The sequence below is a fragment of the Barbus barbus genome (assembly GCF_936440315.1).
Source record: "Barbus barbus genome assembly, chromosome: 11".
NCBI classification, from domain to species: Eukaryota; Metazoa; Chordata; class Actinopteri; order Cypriniformes; family Cyprinidae; genus Barbus; species Barbus barbus.
Window position 1 is genome coordinate 378,863 of NC_136739.1, and position 24,928 is coordinate 403,790.

General features: G+C 38.6%; 1 protein-coding gene across 1 annotated transcript; it reads right to left on the reverse strand.

The window, feature by feature from the left end:
• Positions 1-1,368: 1,368 nt before the first annotated feature.
• Positions 1,369-24,202, reverse strand: LOC306877399 (kinesin heavy chain-like). Its single transcript, XM_079429169.1, has 29 exons — positions 23,812-24,202; positions 22,806-22,893; positions 22,594-22,667; positions 20,603-20,707; positions 20,439-20,487; positions 20,307-20,362; positions 20,133-20,220; positions 19,624-19,748; positions 18,738-18,842; positions 18,512-18,660; positions 17,024-17,172; positions 15,528-15,742; positions 15,291-15,359; positions 14,349-14,555; positions 13,143-13,289; positions 11,801-11,989; positions 11,108-11,225; positions 10,671-10,729; positions 10,410-10,495; positions 10,220-10,321; positions 10,067-10,127; positions 7,784-7,855; positions 7,596-7,700; positions 6,145-6,361; positions 4,649-4,790; positions 4,504-4,568; positions 2,825-2,852; positions 2,587-2,674; positions 1,369-2,495 (listed from the first exon to the last, which is right to left on the reverse strand). Exons 1-28 carry the CDS (start codon positions 23,938-23,940, stop codon positions 2,596-2,598), a joined length of 3,078 nt encoding a protein of 1,025 aa, XP_079285295.1. The 5' UTR covers positions 23,941-24,202; the 3' UTR covers positions 1,369-2,495; positions 2,587-2,595.
• Between the last annotated feature and the right edge of the window lie 726 nt (positions 24,203-24,928).

Below are 24,928 nucleotides of genomic sequence, written 5' to 3' on the forward strand. Positions count from 1 at the left end.
GACAAGTTGCTCAAGTTTAGGAATAGGAATGTTGTCCCATTCTTGTCTAATACAGGCTTCTAGTTGCTCAACTGTCTTAGGTCTTCTTTGTCGCTTCTTCCTCTTTATGATGCACCAGATGTTTTCTATGGGTGAAAGATCTGGACTGCAGGCTGGCCATTTCAGTACCCGGATCCTCCTTCTACGCAGCCATGATGTTGTAATTGATGCAGTATGTGGTCTGGCATTGTCATGTTGGAAAATGCAAGGTCTTCCCTGAAAGAGACGACGTCTGGATGGGAGCATATGTGGTTCTAGAACTTGGATATACCTTTCAGCATTGATGGTGCCTTTCCAGATGTGTAATCTGCCCATGCCACACGCACTCATGCAACCCCATACCATCAGAGATGCAGGCTTCTGAACTGAGCGCTGATAACAACTTGGGTTGTCCTTGTCCTCTTTAGTCCGGATGACATGGCGTCCCAATTTTCCAAAAAGAACTTCAAATTTTGATTCGTCTGACCACAGAACAGTTTTCCACTTTGCCACAGTCCATTTTAAATAAGCCTTGGCCCAAAGAAAACGCCTGCGCTTCTGGATCATGTTTAGATATGGCTTCTTTTTTGACCTATAGAGTTTTTGCCGGCAACGGCGAATGGCACGGTGGATTGTGTTCACCGACAATGTTTTCTGGAAGTATTCCTGAGCCCATGTTGTGATTTCCATTAGAGTAGCATTCCTGTATGTGATGCAGTGCCGTCTAAGGGCCCGAAGATCACGGGCATCCAGTATGGTTTTCCGGCCTTGACCCTTACGCACAGAGATTGTTCCAGATTCTCTGAATCTTTGGATGATATTATGTACTGTAGATGATGATAACTTCAAACTCTTTGCAATTTTTCTCTGAGAAACTCCTTTCTGATATTGCTCCACTATTTTTCGCCGCAGCATTGGGGTAATTGGTGATCCTCTTGCCATCTTGACTTCTGAGAGACACTGCCACTCTGAGAGGCTCTTTTTATACCCACTCATGTTGCCAATTGACCTAATAAGTTGCAAATTGGTCCTCCAGCTGTTCCTTATATGTACACTTAACTTTTCCGGCCTCTTATTGCTACCTGTCCCAACTTTTTTGGAATGTGTAGCTCTCATGAAATCCAAAATGAGCCAATATTTGGCATGACATTTCAAAATGTCTCACTTCAACATTTGATAAGTTATCTATATTCTATTGTGAATAAAATATAAGTTTATGAGATTTGTAAATTATTGCATTCCTTTTTTATTTGTAATTTGTACAGTGTCCCAACTTTTTTGGAATCGGGTTTGTACAATAATAATAAATAAATATATACCAGTTTTACAAAATGAGGACATCCCCAAAGGGAGGTTTTTGGAGATTTTATTTAAGTTTTGCTCACTTTTGGGTACAAATTTGTCCCCAAAATATGGTTAAATAGGTACAGACACACACACAAAGCATCACAGGTTTCTTTGAATTACATTTATTTCTCAGATTGGCTTCCAGCAAACTAGCACACTGTACATATATCACAAAAAACTTTCATTAAAGATATCTTGAGTAAAACTGCTGACCTATTGCACAAACGCTCTTCATCTGTTTCTGAAGTGAAATGTTCTCTTCTAGTGGTGGCGACAGAGGTTTGAATTAGGGAAGAAGTGTGAGAAGTGAACATTTCAGTGCTAACTAAATCTATGATTAAACCTTCATCATAATACAGTTTATACGGCCTCAGTCATTCAGTGTCTTGCTAAATACAGAAGTGAAGTGTATCTGTCTAAAGACATCCTGAAAGAGAACTAAAGAACGGAGTCACACATTCATCTAACAGACCAACCGGCGGAGTTTACAGGATCCTGCAGGGAAAGATCACACAGCTCTTCATTCTGTCATCCTGATTGGCTGATCGGGATTTTGTGAGAGAAATCAGAGCTGTGATTGGTCAGAGCCTTTGGCAGAATAATAATGTAGAACCGCAGCATCTGTGAATCTCTATTTCATAAAAATTTTTCATCCCAATCATTTTTCATCTGAAAACAAATATGACGCAAATCAAATATTATTGATTTTTTTTTTTTTTCACGATCGGAGGTAGTCAGTACTTGAATATAATATGTATCAAAATCTACATGATGACACACACTGTTATATGGGAATCTAGGAGTGTGTATTTGCGCATACACATTCACAATATTTAACCGTCTGTCTTTAAGACTCAGCAAGACTTAAGGGAAGTTATTTCTAGTACTCTCCTGTATTATAAAGCAAGCAAAACAGATGTGCGTATTCAAATATCTACTGTACGTGAGAGACAAACAGACAAACATGCAACAGTGAGATACATGAGACGGGATACGTGATATGACTCTGCATGAACAATATAATCCATACAGTATAAGACACTACAGAGCCAAGACGTCTAGGAATGAAAGTTCTGGAGCTCTACGAAGATGGCGAGGGCTGGATGGCTGCATGCACACGACTGGAATATCTAGAGAAAGCAGGACCAAATGAGAATCTGCAGAGCACACTGATGAAAACAGAAGATTGTTAGCTCGTTATATGCGTATGTGCTGGCTTACATTAAACGATTAACTGGCTGCAGTTTCCTGTTGCATGATATAGAGTCGTGAAGCATCGTCCACAGTGCTGCCGCAGTGAACCTCGCTCCTGAAACACAGAAGCAGTGAGCGTACTCAAAACAGTCAAGTGCAGGCAAACACAAGCTAATGAAAACTTCAAAGCTGAAATTAAAATTCTCTGTTTAGAATTAAACCAACAAATTGCAATCGAGTCACGATATGTATAGAGTTTACTTACCTGTTATCATTAATATCTGTACTATTTCCTGAAAAGCATAAAGGAAGAGGTTACTACTGTTACAAGCAAACACACATGTTGTATTCCTGCTTTTTAGCGTAAATGTTTTAAGGCACCCAGTGTCATCCACTTCCAGTTATTATAGCTATACACAAAAACAGCCTGCTATATGCTGCAAACTGGTATTTGTTATCATATTATTTATTTGTAGCGCATATAGATCCCAGTTATAGACCCCTTTCCTGTTAGTAAACATTGTGAGGTTTTTCTGTGGGCGGAGCTTAGCTGGAGGCAGAAAGATCCCACTGACCGCTTCACTAACGCTGGCTATGAAGTTTTTTAGCTTGTTTTTTAACAGTTACTGGAGAAAATCCGATTTGACCTGCATATGTAAGATCACTCACTGTGCAGGACCATGACTGGTATTTACACAAGTTAACTTTAACGGACGAAACCAGATTGGCCGACCTGTACTCACTCAAAGGATGGACGATCTGACAGGATTACCTCCGGTTGAGTGAACCACATCTATAGAGAAACCTAACATGTAGTGAAGAGAAACTCACCTGTGTCTAGCTAGTCATGAGGATGTGTGTATATATATATATATATATTTAAATTTCAGCAGGCAACTATTTTTACAGCTACAGAGATTAAACTTGGCCAAAATACAAAAAGTAAGTTAAACATTCAATGTGATGGGATATATTATTTGAAGATGTATGTGTCATGTAATGGCCAAATAGTTATTTTAAAGTATATACATCCTGTAAATGATGTAATTTAAGTATACAGTGACATTACAGTACTTTTACAATACATACAGTACATTTAAAGTAAATTAATATTTTCTAGAAATAAAAATTCCAGAAAGAGGCTACTGAATAGGAAGTCTTGCACATTCACTCAAAATAGCTTTCCGCGTTGAAAAATAAAGTGGTTAAGAAAAGCAGGCTCTGGGCTTGAAATAATGGCTCTGCACCAGCTCTTTAAACCTGACGGTCCTGAACAACAGAGACCCAAAGACAAGCTACATCTATACCAGATTTCACAATAACAAGATCCCTGAGTAAACTGACACAAAACTAGATCACTCCTATTATAAGCTCATGCTTCAAAACACCTGGCTGATTTAAACAAGAAATTACTGCTATTAATGTTCGAGATTTTCAACTAAGTATAGGGATAGAAATGATTTTATTTCCAACTATCAAATTGATAATGTCAAGTACTATTTATCATAAACATTAAAAATGTTGTGAACGTGCTCAGGACAGTTGGACCGTGCGGTGGATCAGAGGTAAAAAACTATATAAATACTGTTCAGTTTCTTGCACAGACAGATCGTTTCGTGTCTTTAGACCTCAATGTATCGTCACGAGCCGCAGGGTTTAATTTGGTTTTGTCTGTGTATGTTTTTTTTTCTCTCAAAGCCGTGAGTCCCATTGACTGCCATTATATGACTGACAGACTGCAACGGTCACTTACATCTTGGATGGCCTGGGGGTAAGCAGATAAACATCAAATTTTCATTTTTGTGTGAACTATCCCTTTAAGTGACTTTGGGTGTTATACTAGGTTACAGTCACAAATACCTGAATGCATCATGATTGTTCGTGGGCTGCTTATGTAGTAGCGTGGGCAAATGATTTTAGTGCAGTCCAAGTGCACACACTTACCGTTCTCCACGTCGAGCGGACAGGAGCTCATTATGTCTGTGGGTCTCACAGTGCTGTATCCAACACTGAAATGAACAAACAGCAGGTGAGGGGAGGAGAAGACAGACAGACAGACTGGAAGTGGACAGGAAGGACAGACGCTCACGTGTTGGTTTTCTGAAGAGCAGATTTCTCCTCCTGCTGGAAGAGAGCGTTGCTGTAGGACGTGGCAGGTTTACTCGCGCGTGTGGAGGAGAAGCTGCTGGGAGACGTGGCTGTAACATGGTGTCCAGGTCTCACTGGCTTAGCTACAGCGGTCACACACAAAACAACACAAAAATATTATTTATATAATCTTAGTCTGATACTCCCTCATGGAGTTTATGTTCTCTTTCACTGTTTAGTGTTGGCTTAAAAAACTATTAATATTCAGTAAATTGTATTGATTTACCTGTACTTGAATCTATCAATCAAGATCACTGAATAATTGAATTAAGCAGAATAATGACATACATTTTCTTCTGTAGAGCTGCTTTATAGTAGAAACTGAACTTGTAATTATAACTGAATTTATTTCTTAAGTCAAGGATTTTGCATCATCTTCATTATTGTAAAGCTGCTTTGTAGCAATATGTATTGTATAAGATGCTATAAAAATAAATGTGATTTGAATGACTAAATTAATATTATTATATAGCACTTGCAGTTAGGGATGGGTGATGGGTAAAAATTCTCCCCACGATAAGAATTAGTCTTCCTGCGATAATAACGATAAAGTCTAGTTGTTGACATTTTTTTCTGTGTGCACCATCGCGGAAGGAGGACGTGAAAATGGCTAAATAAAGAGCTCCTTCTACAATCTCAGGGCTGTACAGTGCACACAAAATGTATCTGAATAAATATACTACAGTAGCACGTGTGCGATACAGTTCTGCATGTGTTTGAGCCGGTTTACAAACCTGCTGTACAAACAAACATATCATTTATTGACATGCTTTTTCTCCAGATTAACTTGATAACAAGTTTGAAATAACTTCTTTTTGTGACCAGACGTGGTTTCATATCACAGAATGATAGTATTATATACAGTGATAAAGGCTATGTCGATTAGCAATGCATTATAAATATACTTTCCTTATAAAAAATACGCAAGATTGCTTGAAGAACACAGATAAACCATATCTTTTGTATAATTGTATGATTATTGTCTTTGAGCTTCATCAGTTAAAATGTCTCTATCTCCGTTGTGCGTTTTATTCAGCGATAACTGGATAGCTTTGTCCATATTAGGGATTTTCTGGAGCGTCGTCAGTGCTATTACTTCTGCGATGCACGTGGAGTTTCTGCGCAAGAGCGCCCTCTGGCTTCCAGTATGAATTAAACAGTTATTATATTACGTGTGTGTTCTTGGTAATGCTCACAACACCCTGTTTTGGGTAAAAATAGGAAAGATAATACTTTTCTCTAAAGAAACAGGATTTCCTAAATGATCGTCGTTGATATCATTATCACAATAAATACCAGAAATATGGTGATATATTTTTAAGCCCATATCGCCCATCCCTACTTGCAAATAAGTCATTCATCTTCTCTCGTAACTGTTATTGTAAGGTTTGACACAGAAAATGCACTCTTCATTGAAACGAAGCAAAGGTGCAGTACCGATCTGAGCGGCGTTGGATCGGCGCGTGGGATAGCGCAGGCGCATGGCGTCACGGATGCGCTCCACCTCCTGCTGGTAGCGCCGGCGGTCATTCATGGCGCCCTGTTTAGCGTCCTTCAGTGCTGTCTCCAGCGCCCGAACCCGCTCAGCCGTAGAACGAAGACGCTTCTCCAGCTTCGGAAGCTCACACCGCAGATCTGCATTATCACGTACCAGCTGCGCAAACATTTCCAGAGCAGGCCATTAGTAATCAGTATTATCATCAATTACAAATAAAGGGATAGAATATTAGGAAATGCAAGTGCTTATACTAAAAAACAGTGTAAAGCTGTGAAAGTAAATCAGTACAGACTCTCATTACAGTGACACTAGGGTACACAGCTGATATAGAAACGCTTATGTAGCTGCGTCATTTCTTTATAATATGTGTCCCTGGAGCACAAAAGCAGTCTTAAGTCGCTGGGGTATATTTATAGCAATAGCCAACAATACATTGTATGGATCAAAATTATACATTTCTCTTTTATGACAAAAATCATTAGGATATTAAGATCATGTTCCATGAAGATATTTAGTAAATTTCCTACCGTAAATATATCAAAACTTAATTTTTGATTAGTAATATGCATTGCTAAGAACTTCATTTGAACAACTTTAAAGGAGATTTTCTCAATATTTAGATTTTTTTGCTCCTTCAGATTCCAGATTTTCAAATAGTTGTATCTCAAACAAATATTGTCCGATCATAACAAACCATACATCAATGGAGAGATTATTTATTCAGCTCTCAGATGCATACATCTCAATTTTGAAAAATTTACCCTTATATTATTTTTTTATAATACCACAGAAAGTTTTTTTGTTTTTTTTACCAGGGTAAAAAATTAAAAGGGGGGGGGGGGGTGTATTTGTAGCTACAAATGAAAAGACAAAAGCTGCATGTGTATACTGTTTACATGTGCATTGGTCATGATTTTTCATACAAATAGTATAGTTTACAACATCTTTAGGAGCCTTCTGAAGCTTGGGACAATTTGGTTGCATGGACTTTTAATGACTGGACAAGAATGATAACAGAATATTAAAAATAACATTATTTGCGTTCCAAAGTTGAACAAAAGTCTTACGGCTTTGGAATGAAGGTGAATAAATCCTGCCAGACATGTAATATTTGATTACACGATCCCTGTAGATGTCATGGTTTGTTCTGTAAAGCTTGTGCACATTATCTGTATTATTTACAATAGTTTAGTTTTTTTTTAGAAGACAAACTTTGAAACAAGAACATAAGACTGGAAATATCAATCAGTGCGTGATTCACATCTTGAAAGGTTAAACTGTTATTGTTCAAGCACTGCGATTCATATAAATACTGTGCTCAATAGAAATAAAGGAAATCCATTCGTATAAAAACTGTTAACCATTTAAGAATGAATTGGCACATTCTCACCTGTTTATGAACCTTTGTAAGCTGATCCAGGTTGTTCTCAAGAAAGGAAATCTTCTGTTTCTGAGTGTTAGACCCCCCACTATCATCAGGTCCAATTTCTGTACTCTGTGTGAAGAGAACGAGTCAGAAACACACACAGCAGCGGAACATATGTTAAGCGAGATACCCCTGCTCACATGTGAACTCACTTTTTTAACCCGAGTCGTGAGGTCTTGAACGAACAGCTTGCGCAGGTTGTGGAGGGTCTGGAGTTCACGGGCCTAAGACAGAGACAGAAACCGGTACATGAGACCACAAACAAGAGTATGAGACTGAAGTACCTGGTTTGGTGATCAAGGGTGTATTCACACCGGTCTTGTTTGGTTCGATTAAAACAAACTCTGCTTCGTTTCCCCCTTTGGTGTGGATCTTTTGGGCAGGTGTGAATACAGCAATCACACTCTGGTCACACCAAACAACCGATCCGAGACCCAGCTGAAGAGGGTTCATAAGAACTCTGGTACGGTCTGTTTAAGGTGTGAACATGAACTGGCCTCGATCCGACCCAGTTGCAGAAAGCACGCTCAGAAACACACAGCTCGCACATATAGTGCTGTTGTTTGCATTTCAATCGCTTAAATCACTTGTTTTAAACCGCAATGCTTAAAAACACGTGCAAATTATGAGTTTTCATGACCAAAGCGCCCACAGCAACGTGACATGAGCGCACTAACCAGACTAAAGCTTGCCGCAAAGCCCAGCAAATGTTACAATAAATGTGTCTGGGGAAGATAGTAAGGATATATTATATTTACGGATTATAATGAAAGAGTTTTTGTTTTGGATATGAATTATTTAGTTTTGTAGTAATTCAAAGCTTTCTATAGATATATTAATCATGTCTGTAAGGAAAATATTCACTGAGTTTTGGTTCATGTGAAGCGCTCCTGTTCAAGACTGAGACGGCAAGCGCTCTATTAGTTTTCTTTATTTTAGAAAAGCACTATGTTTTCTTGATATTGTGAGTGCACACAAATAAAAACAGACCCTTTACGGTTCCGAACGATGTGTTATTCTTACCTTTATGAGCAACAATTACGGAGTATTTAATTAGTTTCCACTGATGTCCTGAAGCGTGCTTCAGCGTCCACTCTCCGCACAAACGATTGGAGATGTGCCTAACACACATTTATCTAGGTTACATGTTTAAACTAACATTTTGATATGCTTTAAGTAATTTATATCTATAGATTTTATTTTCGGCAAGTCGTAATTACATCCTATGACATCGTCTCATTTGATGCTCATAAATTTCATCATATTGCGTTAGTATCTCATAACAGCAAATTAGTAAAAGAATAAAAATTGCACTATGAAAGATCTCCATGATTAGCCTGTTTTTGCACTTCCTGTTTTCCCTGCTTGAGAATTTGACCTTGGCACACGTGTGTTTTTTTTTTACAGTTTCTGGATCCCTTGCAGTGTGAAAGCGAACCACACCAAACAAACAACACAAAAAACCATCTATTTGGTCCGGACCAAAGCATCGGACTTTCCTGTTGTGAATACACCCTAACATACAGTATCTGCAGTGAAGTTCTTCATTTTCAGGACATACTGACGTATTCATAATTATCACTGTCATGAAAACATATGCTGAAGCCCTGCTTTACACTTATATATACACGTATGTGAAGCAGCGACATCGTTGCTATAATACGGTTATCTATGGATATTTCTAGATTAATACATTAATAAAGAACATATTAGGTAAAGAAGAATTGAAAAAAAGTAGACAAGAATTGTAGTAGACGTAGACAAGAATTGACACAAAAAGTATTCTCGTAGCTTCCTAACATTGCGGTTGAACCGCCCCTGCTAAAAAAAACAACAGAAGCCCAACAGAAACCATCACAGAAATTCCAATGGTTTCCATTAAAATACCATTATGAACCATTAGCTTTTTCAAGTAAAACCATTACAAAATTACTTTTTGTAGTGTGTTTTGGGCATTTTTCCAATATAATTTAACATCCCAGCAATAGAATCCATCACATACCAGTAGACACCATTATAGTGTCCATTAAAACCAATACAATTCCCATCATAACCATTAAATCCATTACATCTTCTATTGTGTTTTTCAGCAGGGGCTGATGTCACATGGACTATTTTACTGATGTCCTTGCTACGTTTCTGTGTGCTGATCATGTTAGGACCCTTGGTGTCTATGGAGGGCCAGAGAGCTCTCGGATTTCATCAAAAATATCTTAATTTGTGTTTAGAATATGAACAAGAAATGACAGAATTAATGACATTTTTGGATTAACTACCACTTGGAGCTGAAATAAATATATGCTGCTTATGTGGTATGAAATATTACAAGCGACACGCTTTAAAACGACGTCATCACATGGCGCATAAATTCAGATTAGAATGATGTAATAAAAGAATAAGAGTAGAATCAGAGGAAGAGTGTATGAGAAACTTACGACAGTCTCCTCAAGGCGCTTGAGATCCTGTTTGGACTGCTCGTTCCTCTCCTGCTGAAACCTGATGAGAAACCACTGTTAACACACACTGAACATCTCTCTTTAGCATCATGCAAGCAGCTGGATTACAGTCTCAGTGTGGAAGAAACGTACGACAGCTGCTCCAGGCAGGCGCTCTTGGTGTTGTCCTGCAGTTTGAGGTTACTGAGACTGGACCGTACGTGAACCAGCTCCAGCTCCAGAGCCTGGTTCTTACTGCAAGACACATGGTGACAGCATTAGTGACCATACCCAGCTATTATGCTATAAGCCTCGTCTATAGAAGAAGTTCAGCCTGACTGACTCGGTAAGGTCGTCGATGAGGCGCTGCTTCTCGTTGATTTCATCCCGCAGGTGGCTGAGCTGCGTCTGACGAGACTGGAGAGCCTTCTATACAAACACACAAATAATCAGATTAATATAATCATATCTGACTCACCTTCCTGCCATAAGTGACTTCTCTTTGTGTGAGAACCCATCTCTCGAGTCATAATGTGTATGTTTCTTACACTAGTCACAGACCTGTTTATGTATTGAATACTAGATCCATGTTTGTTCTACTTACCTTTCCATCAGCCTCTCTGTCTGCCTTCTCTCCTCCGTCCACTTGTGCCACGTGACTCTCTGATATAAACAGATATACATAATCATCAATATAGCAGTGCAGTGTACAGAAGTGAGCTTAATCTGTAATCTTAAATTTCCAGTTCATCTGAACATCCGTCAATGATAGTCTATAGGTCTTCTGGTTCATTTTAATGTCCAACACACAGGAAAACACTAAGACCACAGTCACAAAGTCAGAAGTTTGGAAGTCTATGGTGTGTTTGGAAATCCACTACAGGAATATGAAGAAATGTTAGGAACCTGAGTCAGAAAGAACCAGTTGGAGTTAAAAAATGCCATAATCATCATCATCAACATCATTTTAAAATAATTTTTCTTTTTAAAGTGTTATGATTGGGTTTTATATCACTTAAGGTGTGTAATTGTTTGTCTGACCTGAGTTCTGCAGCACGTAGAGCTCTTCACTGAGAGCATCATAGTTATCCTCCAGCTGCCTCTTTTTTTGCTCCATGTTCTGCATGTATTCTGTGAGAGACCGGATCTTTGCCTCGTGCTGCTCGCAGACACACATAAACAACACAGCATCAGTCCACGTGAACACACACGTCATGTTCCAGCTCGCTAGCCTCCGAAAGATCATGTCATGCAATGGTGTGTATACTGATGGGCTGACGGAGACACTATTAGAGATGCACCGGATTGAAAATCTTGGCCGAAGCCGAAACTGAACAAAATGCAACACTGAGCCGAAGGCTGAATACCGAACATTGTTTTTCGCATTTTTTCCCCATGTATTTTGCCAGGGTTTTTTCACCATTGCATAAATTAAGTAGCCACAATGTGCTTTTTACTGTTTCGTCTTGCTTTTCAAAGAAAACATTAATTACGAAACAATACTTTTTAAACAGAGAAAGAGAATTGTTTTAAAATATTAGAAAATATTCACGATTTGAACACTATATGTGAATTTTATTGTATTTCTAGCCTTTATTTAAATGCTTGTTGCAACACATTCCACGTATTTCTGCAATCTGCATTGCTATACTGTTGCTTCTATATGTTGAGAAGAGAGCAGAGGGTCAGTGAAGTCGCACACACACACACACACACACACACACACACACACACCTGAGAGATGAGCAGCTGGCAGGAGGACAGCTCTCGGCTGGTTTCCTCCATCTTGCGGTGGCACTCCAGCTGCATGTTCTCCAGCTGTCTGCAGCGCTTCACCATCGACTTCACCTCTGACTTGATCTTACTGATGTACAGCCGCGCCACGGTGAACTCCTCCTCGATCGCACCGCTGATCTCCACCGGCTACACACACACACACACACACACACATTACTGCAGGGACTGTAAACACACACAACTACAACGACAGGAAACTGCATTTAATATAGTGCTTCATGACTTCATGTGATTCCCACTTCTTTTTGAGAATAAATTTGTAATAAATCATAAATCCAGGAAAATTAAAACAAACAACAAAGAATTTCCTAAATAAATAATTCATAGGACCCTCTTATTGTAACATTTTAATAAATGTATGAATTGCATTAATTAGACATTTTTTATTATTAAAAATTATTTAAATTAAAATGGAATCTCGAGAAATTAAATTGTAAAATACAGAATTTGGGGGAAAACAAATCAGATTTTAGAGCCCTACTTGTTTTTTGTTTGTTTTTACTTTTAATAAATAGTTTTTTTGTGATTTAAACTAATTAGAGATGCTTTGTGCTCAAATTTAATATAACCATTACTAGGGATGTAACGATTCACTCAACTCAATGAGATTGAAGACAAATTATACAGTAAATGAAAAGGTGAAATTTTAAAACAAACCCCAAATCAAATATAAGAAATCTCTTCATATAAACAAAAGGCTTCGTCTGTGCTCTTTCCATTTAAAATGCATTTTAATCATCATCCAAACAGATGCTGCATACATGCAACATGAGCAGTTTATAATCTACAGTAGACTATGAAATTTGAAGCAAAAACAGAATGGTCTGACTTCAGTTTTGTGACACTTTATAAAACACATCTGAAGGAAACAGCAGACGAGCTGAGTCACTCTCTGCCAGCAGGTGGCGCTTATGAACAGCAAGCATACAGTGTTTCCTTGGTTACCGCAGTAAACAAAGCAGCGCTTTTAGAGACAGCAAGATTAGAGAGTCAGTTCCCCTCAGAGATAAAGTCATATAAACTCCTACTCCACTCGTATCACGATTTGTTTAGCTTCTCATATAATCATCACATATTTGAATCGATTTCAACTGGCTCGCAGTTCATCGTTACATCCCTAACCATTACAGGATTGAGAAAAATTAGGACAAGCAAACAAGAAATTTTTTGGGGAAACCATAAAACAGATTTCATAGAGCCCTAATACAGCACTACATTTATAATATGGCACAACATTTTATAATCTCTAAAAAGATCTCAGAGGACTCTCTGGGCTTACGAGCTTGATTTCTCCATTGCCGACGATGCTGCTGAACTCGCTGAGGTCCTTCATCAGCCCGTTCAACACGTCAGCGATGCGCTTCCTCTGCTGCGAGCTCACTTCCTGCATCTGAGCAAGCTCCGCCTCCAGCTCCATCAGATTTGCCTAGAAAGCAACGGAAGCAGCGAAACACTCACGTCAGTTGTTCACTACCTGGATCCCAGTGTAGCGGGACAATTAGAGCCCTGCACGGGCCACAGATTTAGGCCCTAGCCTGTCCCGTGTCTGACAGCTCATCAGGATTACCGGCCCGAGTCCTTTATCCCCCTTCTCACTAAACAGCTTATACTACTGTTTCAGCTATTCACTTCAGTTTTGGATGTAATGGCAAAGTGATTATATTTTGTTTCTTTTTTTTATTAAGTTAATTTAGAAAAACGTTTGACCAAGTAACGACCAAGCGGCCAGCGGCAGACAGTAATCTGATCATAGTCTGTGTTTGATCAGATTCTCAAATCATCACGACCTGCCTAAAATAAAATCTATAGATATAAAACTGTTCAAGCACATAATGTTTAAACATTAAACCTAGATAAATGTGCGCTGTATCCAATAGTTTGTGCAGAGAGTGGGAGCTAAAGCACGCTTTGCAGGACACGGAGGCGTCAGCGTGATCGCTTGCATTTTTTTCAGTGGATACGCCGTCATTTTTGCTCTTAAAGATAAGAGTAATACATCATTCTGAACTGTAAAGGGTCTACTTTTATTAGTGTGCACTCACAATATCAACAAAACATTGTGCTTTTATAAAATAAAGAAAACAAACATGATGCTCTTTCTGCCGTCTCGTCTTGAACAGGAGCGCTTCACAAAAATGAACCGAAACTCAGCAAATACATGCCTCACAGACATGATTAATATATCTACAGAAAGCTTTAAATTACTACTTAACGAAGTAGTAGCTAGTAGTAGTACCACTGAACACCGTCGAGCCGCTCTTGACAGTCGCGGTAGCACGGTCTCGTGTTTCAACCAGCACGGCAATTTGTTTTCATCACTAATTGATGGATGTCAAAAAAATATACAAATAAGGAGAAGCCTAAAACAGGCCCGAGGCCTGGCCCACATCTGAACTATGACATGAAAATTGGCCTGAAGCCTGGCCCTAGGGGCGTAAAAAAGGCCAGAAATGCAGGGCTCTAGTGATAGGAGAGCGGACGTCACCATCTTGAGGCTGAGCTGCTCGGCCAGCTGCTTGTTGTGCAGGTTCTTCTCCTCCACCTCCTGACTCTTCTGGTCGTAGTTGACCGCCAGCTCCTCCAGCGCCTGCAGAACCTCCCGCACTTCGACTTTGGCACTATCGCTCTCCGTCTGCAGGCGGCCCAGCTCCGTCTGCACCTTATCACTGTCTCCACGCGTGGACGCCAGCAACTGCAACGAGAAGGCGGTCATTAATGCGAGCTGGCAAAAGCTCCAATATCCACCAGTTCAGTTTCTTGCACAGACCGATCGTTTCGTGTCTTTAGACCTCTATGTATTGCCATGAGCCGCAGGGTTTAATTTGGTTTTGTCTGTGTATGTTTTTTTTTCTCTCAAAGCCATGAGTACCATTGACAGCCATTATATGACTGACAGACTGCAACGGTTTGAGTTAAAATCTTCATTTGTGTTCTACTGAAGAAACAAAGTCACCTACATCTTGGATGCCATGGGGGTATGCAGATAAACATCAAATTTTCATTTTTGGGTGAACTATCCCTTTAGTACATTTCAGAGCTGTTCAATTGTCAATCAAGCATATACGTTGGATTTAGTTTTAGTGATGTAATGTACTTGAAGTGCCACTAACCTCTTGAAAAGTTATCAACGTTAAACAACTCAGACTGAGGCAAAAAAACATCCATATTCCTATAATGCAGTGTTGTTTGGCTTGCATTATTTGTTGTGCTTTCTTTATGAATTGTTGATTTAAACATCTGGTGATGAGTAGCATTTCTCTCTTAACTAGTATTACAACAGAGTGTTGACTTATCTTCTATGTTTTGTAGGTTGAGCACCTGTATTTATTTGTTTTTGGGATGCGCATGCATTATTTTTGAGTAAATAACACACAAACAATTAGCATAATAACAACCACTACAGGACAATCTGAATGTGGCCTCTGACCTCATCCTGATCCAATATCTGCTCCTTCAGCTTCTCCACCAGCTGACACTGAAGATTGATCTCATCATCCTACAAAACACACACAGTGAGAGCAATAAATCATTTTTATCATGTCTTGCTATAAATGCAGTAATCCATGATCTGATGGATGACACATTATGCACAGTGAGAGTTAGTTTGCTGATTTACTCTGAATGCATCTGCATCTCATTAATAACGTCACGAGTGAAAGGTCACCTTATCGTCCAGCTGTCGGTAGAGTTTGCGAATCTCTTCCTCATATTTCTGCCGCTCTTCCTCTGAGATCCGCACCACAATAGAGGAGGAGTCAGAGTCTCTCTCTCTCTCCCGCTGGCGCTCGGATGATCTCTCGTTATCCAGAGCCGTCTCATCACTGCTGACCAGCTTCACCACATCAGCATCTGCCTGCTCCGTCTCAGGAACCTTCTCTCCTAGAGAAAAAAACCCCATCATAATTGCATCAGTTACGTGTCAGTGAATCCTCAACAATGTTTATCAAAATTTGTCAGCTTAAACTGGATAATACCAGCAAACAACCTTAAGCTGGTTTGAGTTGGTTTTAGCAGGAATTTTCAATTGATATTTGAGTAAGTATACCAGGATGAGATGTGATGTCATTAAAGTATCAGCTGAAAACTTACATTTTATTGGCTTATGATTTACGGCTGTGGACTTACAAAACTGTGTGGTGTTATTTGTCTATTTATCATTAGGATATGCTCCAAAATCTTTGAAGTTAGAAGTTATTAAGAAACACAACTTGACCCAAAAGGATTAGTCAATTATAGACCTTAACTGCAGAATCTCTATCTCTAACTTTCATATAAAAATGCTAGACAAAGTTGTATGCTCAACTATGTTAATTTCTGGAGCTCATCCTATCATGGCTGCATCTCACGCATTATTGGACCTTAGTTCTGCTTGTCACCATGATTCCCTTGCATGAGCTTGGAAATTACATTGGACTGATAGTGTGGTTTAAATCTTATGTATCTTGACTTTTATCATTTTGTTTTTGTAAATGAAGAAATGATATATAAAGCATAAGTTAGTTACGGAGTGCCACAAGGCTCAGTACTAGGTCCTTTGCTTTTCACCTTTCATTTGCTTTTCTTAGAAGACATGATCGGGAAACATGGACCAATCTTTCAATCCTTCATTGCTAATTTATATTCTGATACTCAAATTTATATTTTCTCAAGCCCCCATGAAACCTACCAATTTACTAACTTAATGGACTGCATAGGACAACTAGTAAGGTCTTCATTGTTGAAACAAATCATTCAAATAGGAAAACCGTCTAAAAGCTAATTCACACATGAATGACCTCAAGGCTAGATTATTGTAATGGTTTAATAAAACAGGTTTATATATATATATATATATATAAAAACTCCAGGTGGTACAAAATGAAGCAGCTAGAGATTTGACAACTCTGTCAAATTGTTAATACCAAGAATATCAAAATCATCTGTATGTCATCGTGGTAGATCCTTTTCAAATTTAGATCCTACTTTATAAAAGTGTTTTTCAGAGATCAGAATCCATCTGTCAGTTTAAATCTACAATGAACACCATCAATTTCAATAGTTGATTCCAATCTACAGTAGAATTCAGTATATTACATTGCGCACATCTTGTAAAATGTGTAGTGTATAAAGCACTATATAAATAAAACTGACTTGACTCATCAGAGCAGTGCAAAGGCTCACCGCTGCGCCAGCGCCGCAGCTCCAGCTCCAGGCTTTGGATGGTGTCTCTCAAGCTCTTGCTCTTCTCCTTCTCTTTCTCGTACTTCCTCTTCCACTGCTCAGCCGTCAGCTCCAGGTTAATGGAGGCCGTGTTCTTGATGGTCTTAGCACTACAACACACACACACAGGTCTCAGTCTATTAATTCAGTGCAATTAATTTAAAGCTTTAAATCTTCCATTGGTTTACACTGATAAAACATTCAACCCTCAAAATTTAACCAACAACAATTAGCTTGTTAAAGGGATAGTTCAACCAAAAACATTTTTGTCTTTTCTAGTAAAAATACCAAAACATTCTTGAATCAAGATGCATTTACTTGACAAGTAAAATGACATACGATTTTAAGTCTTGTTTTCTAAAAAAAATAAAATAAATTTTTTCTTAGTTTTAAGAAATATAATCTTAATTAAAAGACTAAACAAGATATATATATATATATATATATATGTATATATATATACATATTTCTTGCCCCATTGCCAGATATTTTGCTTGTTGTAATCAAAAACCAACAAAATGTTTTTTTTTTTTAAGAAAACAAGACATAATATCTTAAGTCATTTTACTTGTCAAGTAAATGCATCTTGATTCAAGAATGTTTTGGTATTTTTGAATTCTTTTTCACAAGGGCAAGGACCATTGAAAATATTGTTTTAAAGGGTTTATATGATGCGATTTCATGTTTTCCTTTCTCTTTGGAGTGCTACAAGCTGTTTGTGCATAGAGAAGATCTGTAAAGTTGCAAAGATTAAAGTCTCAAACCCAAAGAGATATTCTTTATAAAAGTTAAGACTCGACCACGCCCTCCTAAAACACCTCATTCAAACACGCATCACATGTCTACGTCACTGTGTGGGGAGATTTGCAAAACACCGCCCAAATGTATACGCAAAGAAAGAAGGTGGAACTATTATTCTGGCTGTAGTATTGTTGCTGCCGAAGCGAAAGTACTTTGTTTGGGCTTCTCAATGAGAACATTTCTATCACATGCTTGAGGTGTTCGGCCAATCACAATGCACTGGATAGCTGGCCAATCAGAGCACGCCTCGCTTCTCAGAACGATGAGCTTTGTAAAAATCGGCGCATTTCAGAAAGACGGAGCATAGAGGAGCAACAATAATGTACAGTATATGGAAAATAATGTGTTTTTTAAACCTTAAACCGCATAAACACATTGCTTTACACCAAATACTCAAAATAATGTTCTTTTTAGCATCATCATATGACCCCTTCAAAACTGCTCTGATTTTACTTTGTTCTGAAGTTTAGGTTAGTAATTTTATTTAAATGTTGCTGTTTCATATTAGTAGTAAAGCTGTCAGAAAACATGGTAATGATAATTGAGATGATAACTGAACTCGATGAAGGTTTCTGTTGATCTTGCTGTGGTGGTTTTGCACTACTGTTGTGCAGATGTGAATGTGTGTGTGTGAATGTGCTGAGGTACCGCTGTCCAAACATGAGGGTGGATTTGGTCTCAGCGTCGTTATAGCTGGAGGGAGAGCAGCAGATGAACATGGTGGTCCTGCAGTTTCCTCCCAGAGAGTCCTGCAGGATCCTGGTCATCTTACTGTCACGGTACGGCACGTGAGTCTTCTGCTCACACACAGGGACATGACATAAGCTAACACAGATATACACAGTCATATATGTGTGCGTTCACGAATACTTACAGTTCCTTCAGCGAGAGCAGAGATGACGTTGCCGAGAGAAGACAGAGACTTATTGATGTTTTTAGCTTCATCCAGAACGGCTCCAGCTGCACCGGTCTTACTGACCTGCGTGTCAAAATACACCATAAACAAGCTTCATGTCACGGTTTCTGTTAGTTTGGTGTTTCATCACCCTTTGCCCTAGTTCATTTGTTTTCATAGTTATCAATATGAAATATCATACCAAGAGTCAGTGATGGGTAAATATCAGTAGCTGTCACATACATGTTGGGTCTAGATACCTTTACAATTCACTGGGGATCTCAAATACTTAATACCTCTATAATATATAGTGACATTATGCTTATTTACATTTCTTGCTTTCTCCAAACTAAAGGCATATTTAGGTAAATTATTTTCATTTCCCCCCCAAAAAATGAAACTAGTTTCTAGAGCATTTTGTTTTGTTTAAGGTCATTGCTAACATATTCTGTATAAAGGCCCGAGTCAAACGAACTCCACGAGTCTCTGGATGAGGCTTTATTCTTCTTATGTTTGCCTGTGACTGTCTTTAATTTTTTAACCAATGTTGTTTGTAACCCAATGTTCTTAAAAATATTTTGTGTTTCACAGAAGAAAGAGGGGGACAAAATGACAGTGTTTTCATTAAGAGAGAGCTAAGCTTTTAAACATGACCACTGTGTCCCTGGAGCACAAAAGCAGTCATGAGTAGCACAGGTATATCTGTAGCAATAGCCCAAAATACATTGTATTGATCAAAATTATACATTTTTCTTTTATGCCAAAAATCATTAGGATATTAAGTAAAGATGTTCCATGAAGATATTTATTCTGGTTTTGTGGTCCAGGGTCACAGTTAGATCTTTTTTTTTTACAATAAAAAGACCTTCTCGCTGCCAGCCAGATCCACCAGGTACAGCTTTCCACAGAGTTTCTGCTCGGTCTCCACGTGCTCCTGCTTGATGTTGATCAGGAAGATGCTGTGACTGCGAGAGCTGTGCTCATTCATATCTGACAACAGAACAGCCTCTCGTTTAGAGCTCATTCTCAAATATGCATCATGCAAGTAATTATAATTCATTAAAACTCAGATCGCAGCAATGCATTGTATTTGAAAATATATTTAAAATAGTTATTTTAAATACTGTATTTATGCAGCCTTGGTGAGAAATAAAAGCTTAAAATGCGAACAAGACAAACTTACAGCAAAATGGCTTATGTATATAAACACAATGTGCATTTCAAGCATAAGATCTCCACTGTGCTGTACTTTTTTTAACGTGACTGAAGTGTCAGATTGAGATTCACACACTGTTATTGTGATTACAAATACTAGCAATCACACACTGTACTTTGAAAAATTGTGAATTTGAGAACAATGTCAAAAGCGCTCACTGGTGACAGCGACGTGCCGGTTGGACTTTCCCTCGTCGATGACATCCATGACCTCTTCAGGACTGGACACGAAGCGCTCGGTGCAGCCCTGACGCCACACAGACAGAAAACAGCTGCTTCATTACAGTTCATTCTGATTAACTCACATCCTCACAAAACACACAGGAAAATCACCTTCACGTAAGGGACGCGGTTCTTATCCTCATGCACAGACAGGTTGGTCTTCGTGACTAAAGAGGAAAAAAGCACAATGAGGGATAATACAACAACCACTGTAGTGAATTTGGTTTTTCTGTTTCTACAAACCATCCAGAAGATCCCGGATTTTCTCCATATAGATCTCAAAGTAGGACACCTGAGAAAATCAAACACTGGTTATTTTGAGAGCACCGTAGATTGGGCGGCATGTGCAGTCAGGTTCATAACTAGATGATGGACATTATCTTATAATGTTTGTGCCCTTTGTGTACCTTGATGTGGAACTCCAGGTTCTCATCCATGGAGAAGATGTGGTTGAAGATGTCCTCTGCGATGCGGGGAATGATGCCCATCTGCTGCGGGTCGTGGAGCTTGCCCTGGAAGTGCCATCAAAGTCAAACTGACTTCAGTTATTAAAACTCATCTTTAGTCTAATCAAACTGTGCAGCAGTGCTTCAAAATAAACAAATGATAGCAAAATGAATTGATATTTTATTGTTTATTATTTTCTATTATTGTGTATTATTTATTGGATGACTAAGCAAAATAATTTTCATTTCACACATTAGAAAGTAGTCAAATTAGACTAATTCCATCCTTGAAAAGCTTAAACTGCAGCAGGTGAAGCAGACACTGGCTATGTTTCCATCCAAAGATGCAAAATTAACTTTGCATAATAAGCACCATTTCCATCTAACTTCACTTTCTGATAAACTAGCACTAAATATCACTAAGAAAAGAAGGAGAAGCCACTAAATATAATAAGTTTCTTATATAATAAATGACTTGTGCATCGAGCGAGCTGATGAAACACAATAAATGCGCTCCACCCAATGCTTTCCTGTCTGCTCTCTACTGCCCTGTCCATTAAAGGCATAAAAGCCCATAAATATCACTTTTAAAAAAGTTTATCCTACTCAATTGTACGAATACATTTTTTATGCACATTTTTTAGAATTTATGTGCATCTTGGCGTTTCCATCCAGCAGTTTTTTTTTTTATGCCAAATTCCAAAATGCAAAAATAAGTGGATGGAAACATAGCTGCTGACTCTGACGCTGTAATAAAAGTACACACGGCTTGTGCTGACCATAATCTTACCAGCTTCAGAATAATAAGAAATTGTTTAACATATGGTCATGCTTTTTTGCTTATAATTCAATGATATTATCACATATATATGGATGAGCTATTTGGTCTCAGACAAATCAATGCATAATTAATCAGGTTGAATGTCTTTACAATAAAGCTTTGAAAATTTGAGATAGAAAGCAAATAAGATCCCATCATTGTCAGATCCTAAGTGAATACAAGATTTTGAGCTTTGCTCACTTTGTCTTTTTTCATTATATAAAGCTTGTGTTTAAACGTCTAAATAGACTTGCTTCTATTCCCTTGTGTATTTGTTTGAGAGACTGCAGGGAAGCAGTAGATCCACTAGAGCGGCTTCTAATGCAAAACTGTAAAGTCATACATTGTAAAACATCACATGCTCAGACAGAAAGGTGTCACATTTTGGAATTCATTGCTTGACTATTTAAAATCTATTGCAAATTATAATCATTTTAAAAAAGCCACACAATCTTGGTTGATACATCAACAAACTTGTAGTCATGTTTAGTGTACTTATATTATACATACTTGTTGTTTGTAACTGTAATTTATAAAAGCCCTCCTAAGGACAAGTGTTGGAAATTAGCTTTGGCTTCAAGCACTATGGTACATGCATGGGATGACTGCTATTTCAGTTTCATCTATGTTTAATGTATCTGTCCCTAACAAATAAAACATTAAATAAATCATGTGTATTGGCTGCGGAGAGCATAAAAGCATTGACATTTAAAAAGCAAAACTGTATTTGTGTTATGCTAAATATCTGCAAAATTGACAGCAAGGTCTTTTTTATTATTGGTAGATGACTTTGGTACAGTGGAGGCTTGCCACTGGTAAAATTATGCAAAACCAGTTGTGAACCATGACTGTGAAGCCTTGAGTCTTAAACGAACTTAAAAATCTACTGTGAAATTATCAGGTATCGTTCTTACATTTCAATATATATAGCATGCATTATTGATTTTGTGAGTACTTACAGGGAAACTGGCCAATAATATTTGATGTTCATTTTGTTACAAGCACGCTGTGTATGGATGATATCAGTCGTCTGATGCATCTGACTGAGTCATTCACGGGTACAAAATTGTGCAATAATGTATGTATAAGTGTTAAAAGTATGAACATTATTTAATCTACAATATAACTGTACCTCCATGGTATGGGTCTTTCCAGAAGAGGTTTGTCCATAAGCGAAGATGGTGCCGTTATAACCTCCCAGCACATCTACACATCAAACACACACAGCTAAACATCAGAGAACCCATCTGCTAGACATTCTCCCCACAGACAGTTCAATCGTAATCAATGCTGCTACGGTCTGAACTATGAAACATGACACGCTGCAGGGCGTCACACACTGACCTTTGACGATCTGCTTGGCACAGGTGTTGTACACCTGCTCTTGGGTGGTGTTGGTGGGAAACACATGGTCGAACGCGTACGGTTTTCCCTGCACACCCATAAAACCCACACAGAGGAAGAGAAGAGACACGAGGGGAAAAAGGAAAGTCATTGTTTGGTCTCACTCAGGTATTGATCACTCCACTAATCACGTCACAGGGACATACAGACAGGGCTATAAACCGTGTCATTTCAGCTTAATCCAATATGTGTCCATGGAGCACAAAAACAGTCATGAGTAGCACAGGTATATTTATATCAATAATCAACAATACATTGTATGAGTCAAAATTATACATTTCTCTTTTATGCCAAAAACCATTGGGATAAAGATCATGCTCCATGAAGATATTTTGTAAATTTCCTACCATAAATATATCAAAACTTCATTTTTGATTAGTAATATGCATTGCTAAGAACTTCATTTGAACAACTTTAAAGGAGATTTTCTCAATATTTAGATTTTTTTGCACCCTCAGATTCCAGATTTTCAAATAGTTGTATCTCAGACAAATATTGTCCGATCATAACAAACCATACATCAATGGAAAGATGATTTATTTATAATGCATACATCTCAATTAATAAAAACTGACCATTATGACTGGTTTTGTGCTCCAGGGTCATATAAGCCGTTAGCATTACATACTGCACACTTACATCACCTTTAACCACACACTTCCTTAATCAAAAACATCTGTTACACTGCAGCCATCATCAGCCACTCCCTGCATTCACGCTCACTCACTACATGAAGAATATATATATATAGAAGGTCAGTCATGAGGAAGATGACAGTAATAAGACTGAGAGGATGATGGAGATGAAGAGGCCTGCAGACTCTAGATGTGCTGACGTCATACTGACACAGCCGCGAGCCGTTTACTCAGCATCACTTCACCTGAGCGTTTAACATAAGAGCAATCCGGTCAAATCATCACAAATCAGAATTATGAATTATTATTACCCCGATGATGACGGTGTCGTCCGCTTGAAAGGTCGGCAGGAATTTGTCTCCGCGCAGGATCTCGGCCTGATTGAGAGGCCTAAAGCGGCAGAGCACTTTAATATTACACTCAGCTGCTGCGTCCGTCATGATGCTACACGATAACACGGGGATTCAGATGGAAACGGAATGCTTTGTTTATATCGTCGCGTTAGCGCAGTGGCCTAAGCTCGAGCGGATGGCGTCTGCTCGTCGATGCGGGAGAAGCTTCAGAGGTCTGGATTCAAACGCAGCTGAGGTCCTGGGATGAGGTCGTTGTGTCTGGTGCGGGTGTTTCGCTGGCAGCTGCTCGTGTGATTGTGGAGGAGGAGGATGCTGCTGATGCTGATGCTGATGCTGGGGCTGTTGTCATGAGGGATGCGGAGGGAGGCAGGGCGTGTCCGCTGCGTGATCGCTTCACTGCCGTCACTCTTCACTGCACGTGTCACTTAAATGCACTCGCATCAAGCATCTCGCTGTTAATATTAAGATATTAATCATAATAAATTATAAATAATCTGTTCTGCTGAAGAAGAAGGTAGACCCGGTGTCACGTGGTGCGTGTTTCTTTCCTCAGCGCTGCTCAGGATGGACCAATCACAGCCGGTTACTGGATCAGGATTATTTTGTCATTTATATAAACATCGACATGCAGGACGGATTTCTATTTATACCTCAAACAGCCAAACTAGAGACGATTTGATTATAATTTCCATCACATTTTTTATTTGCAAATTTGTCTGTAGATTTGAATGCTGTCCAAAGCAGGCTCGCAGCAGCACCCTCTGGAGGACGATGCTTGTTTTTAGCTACAATGTTTTTGCATCCCTAGTCAGAGGAGAACAGACTCCAGCGTGCTGATGCACACTCTTATGCATGTATTGTCAAAAACAGAGCCACTCTTTGCTAAATGGGTGTTATGCACAATTTTATTGTTGTAGCTCCATCCACCAAATATTATAACTGCTTATTAAAGAACATAATAGTTTTAATCTATTTACAAATGTTGACCTTTAACACATAAACAAAATGTGTAACAATAAATTACATATAAGTATTACATATAAAAAGAATAATAAAATAAAACAAATCAATGCAA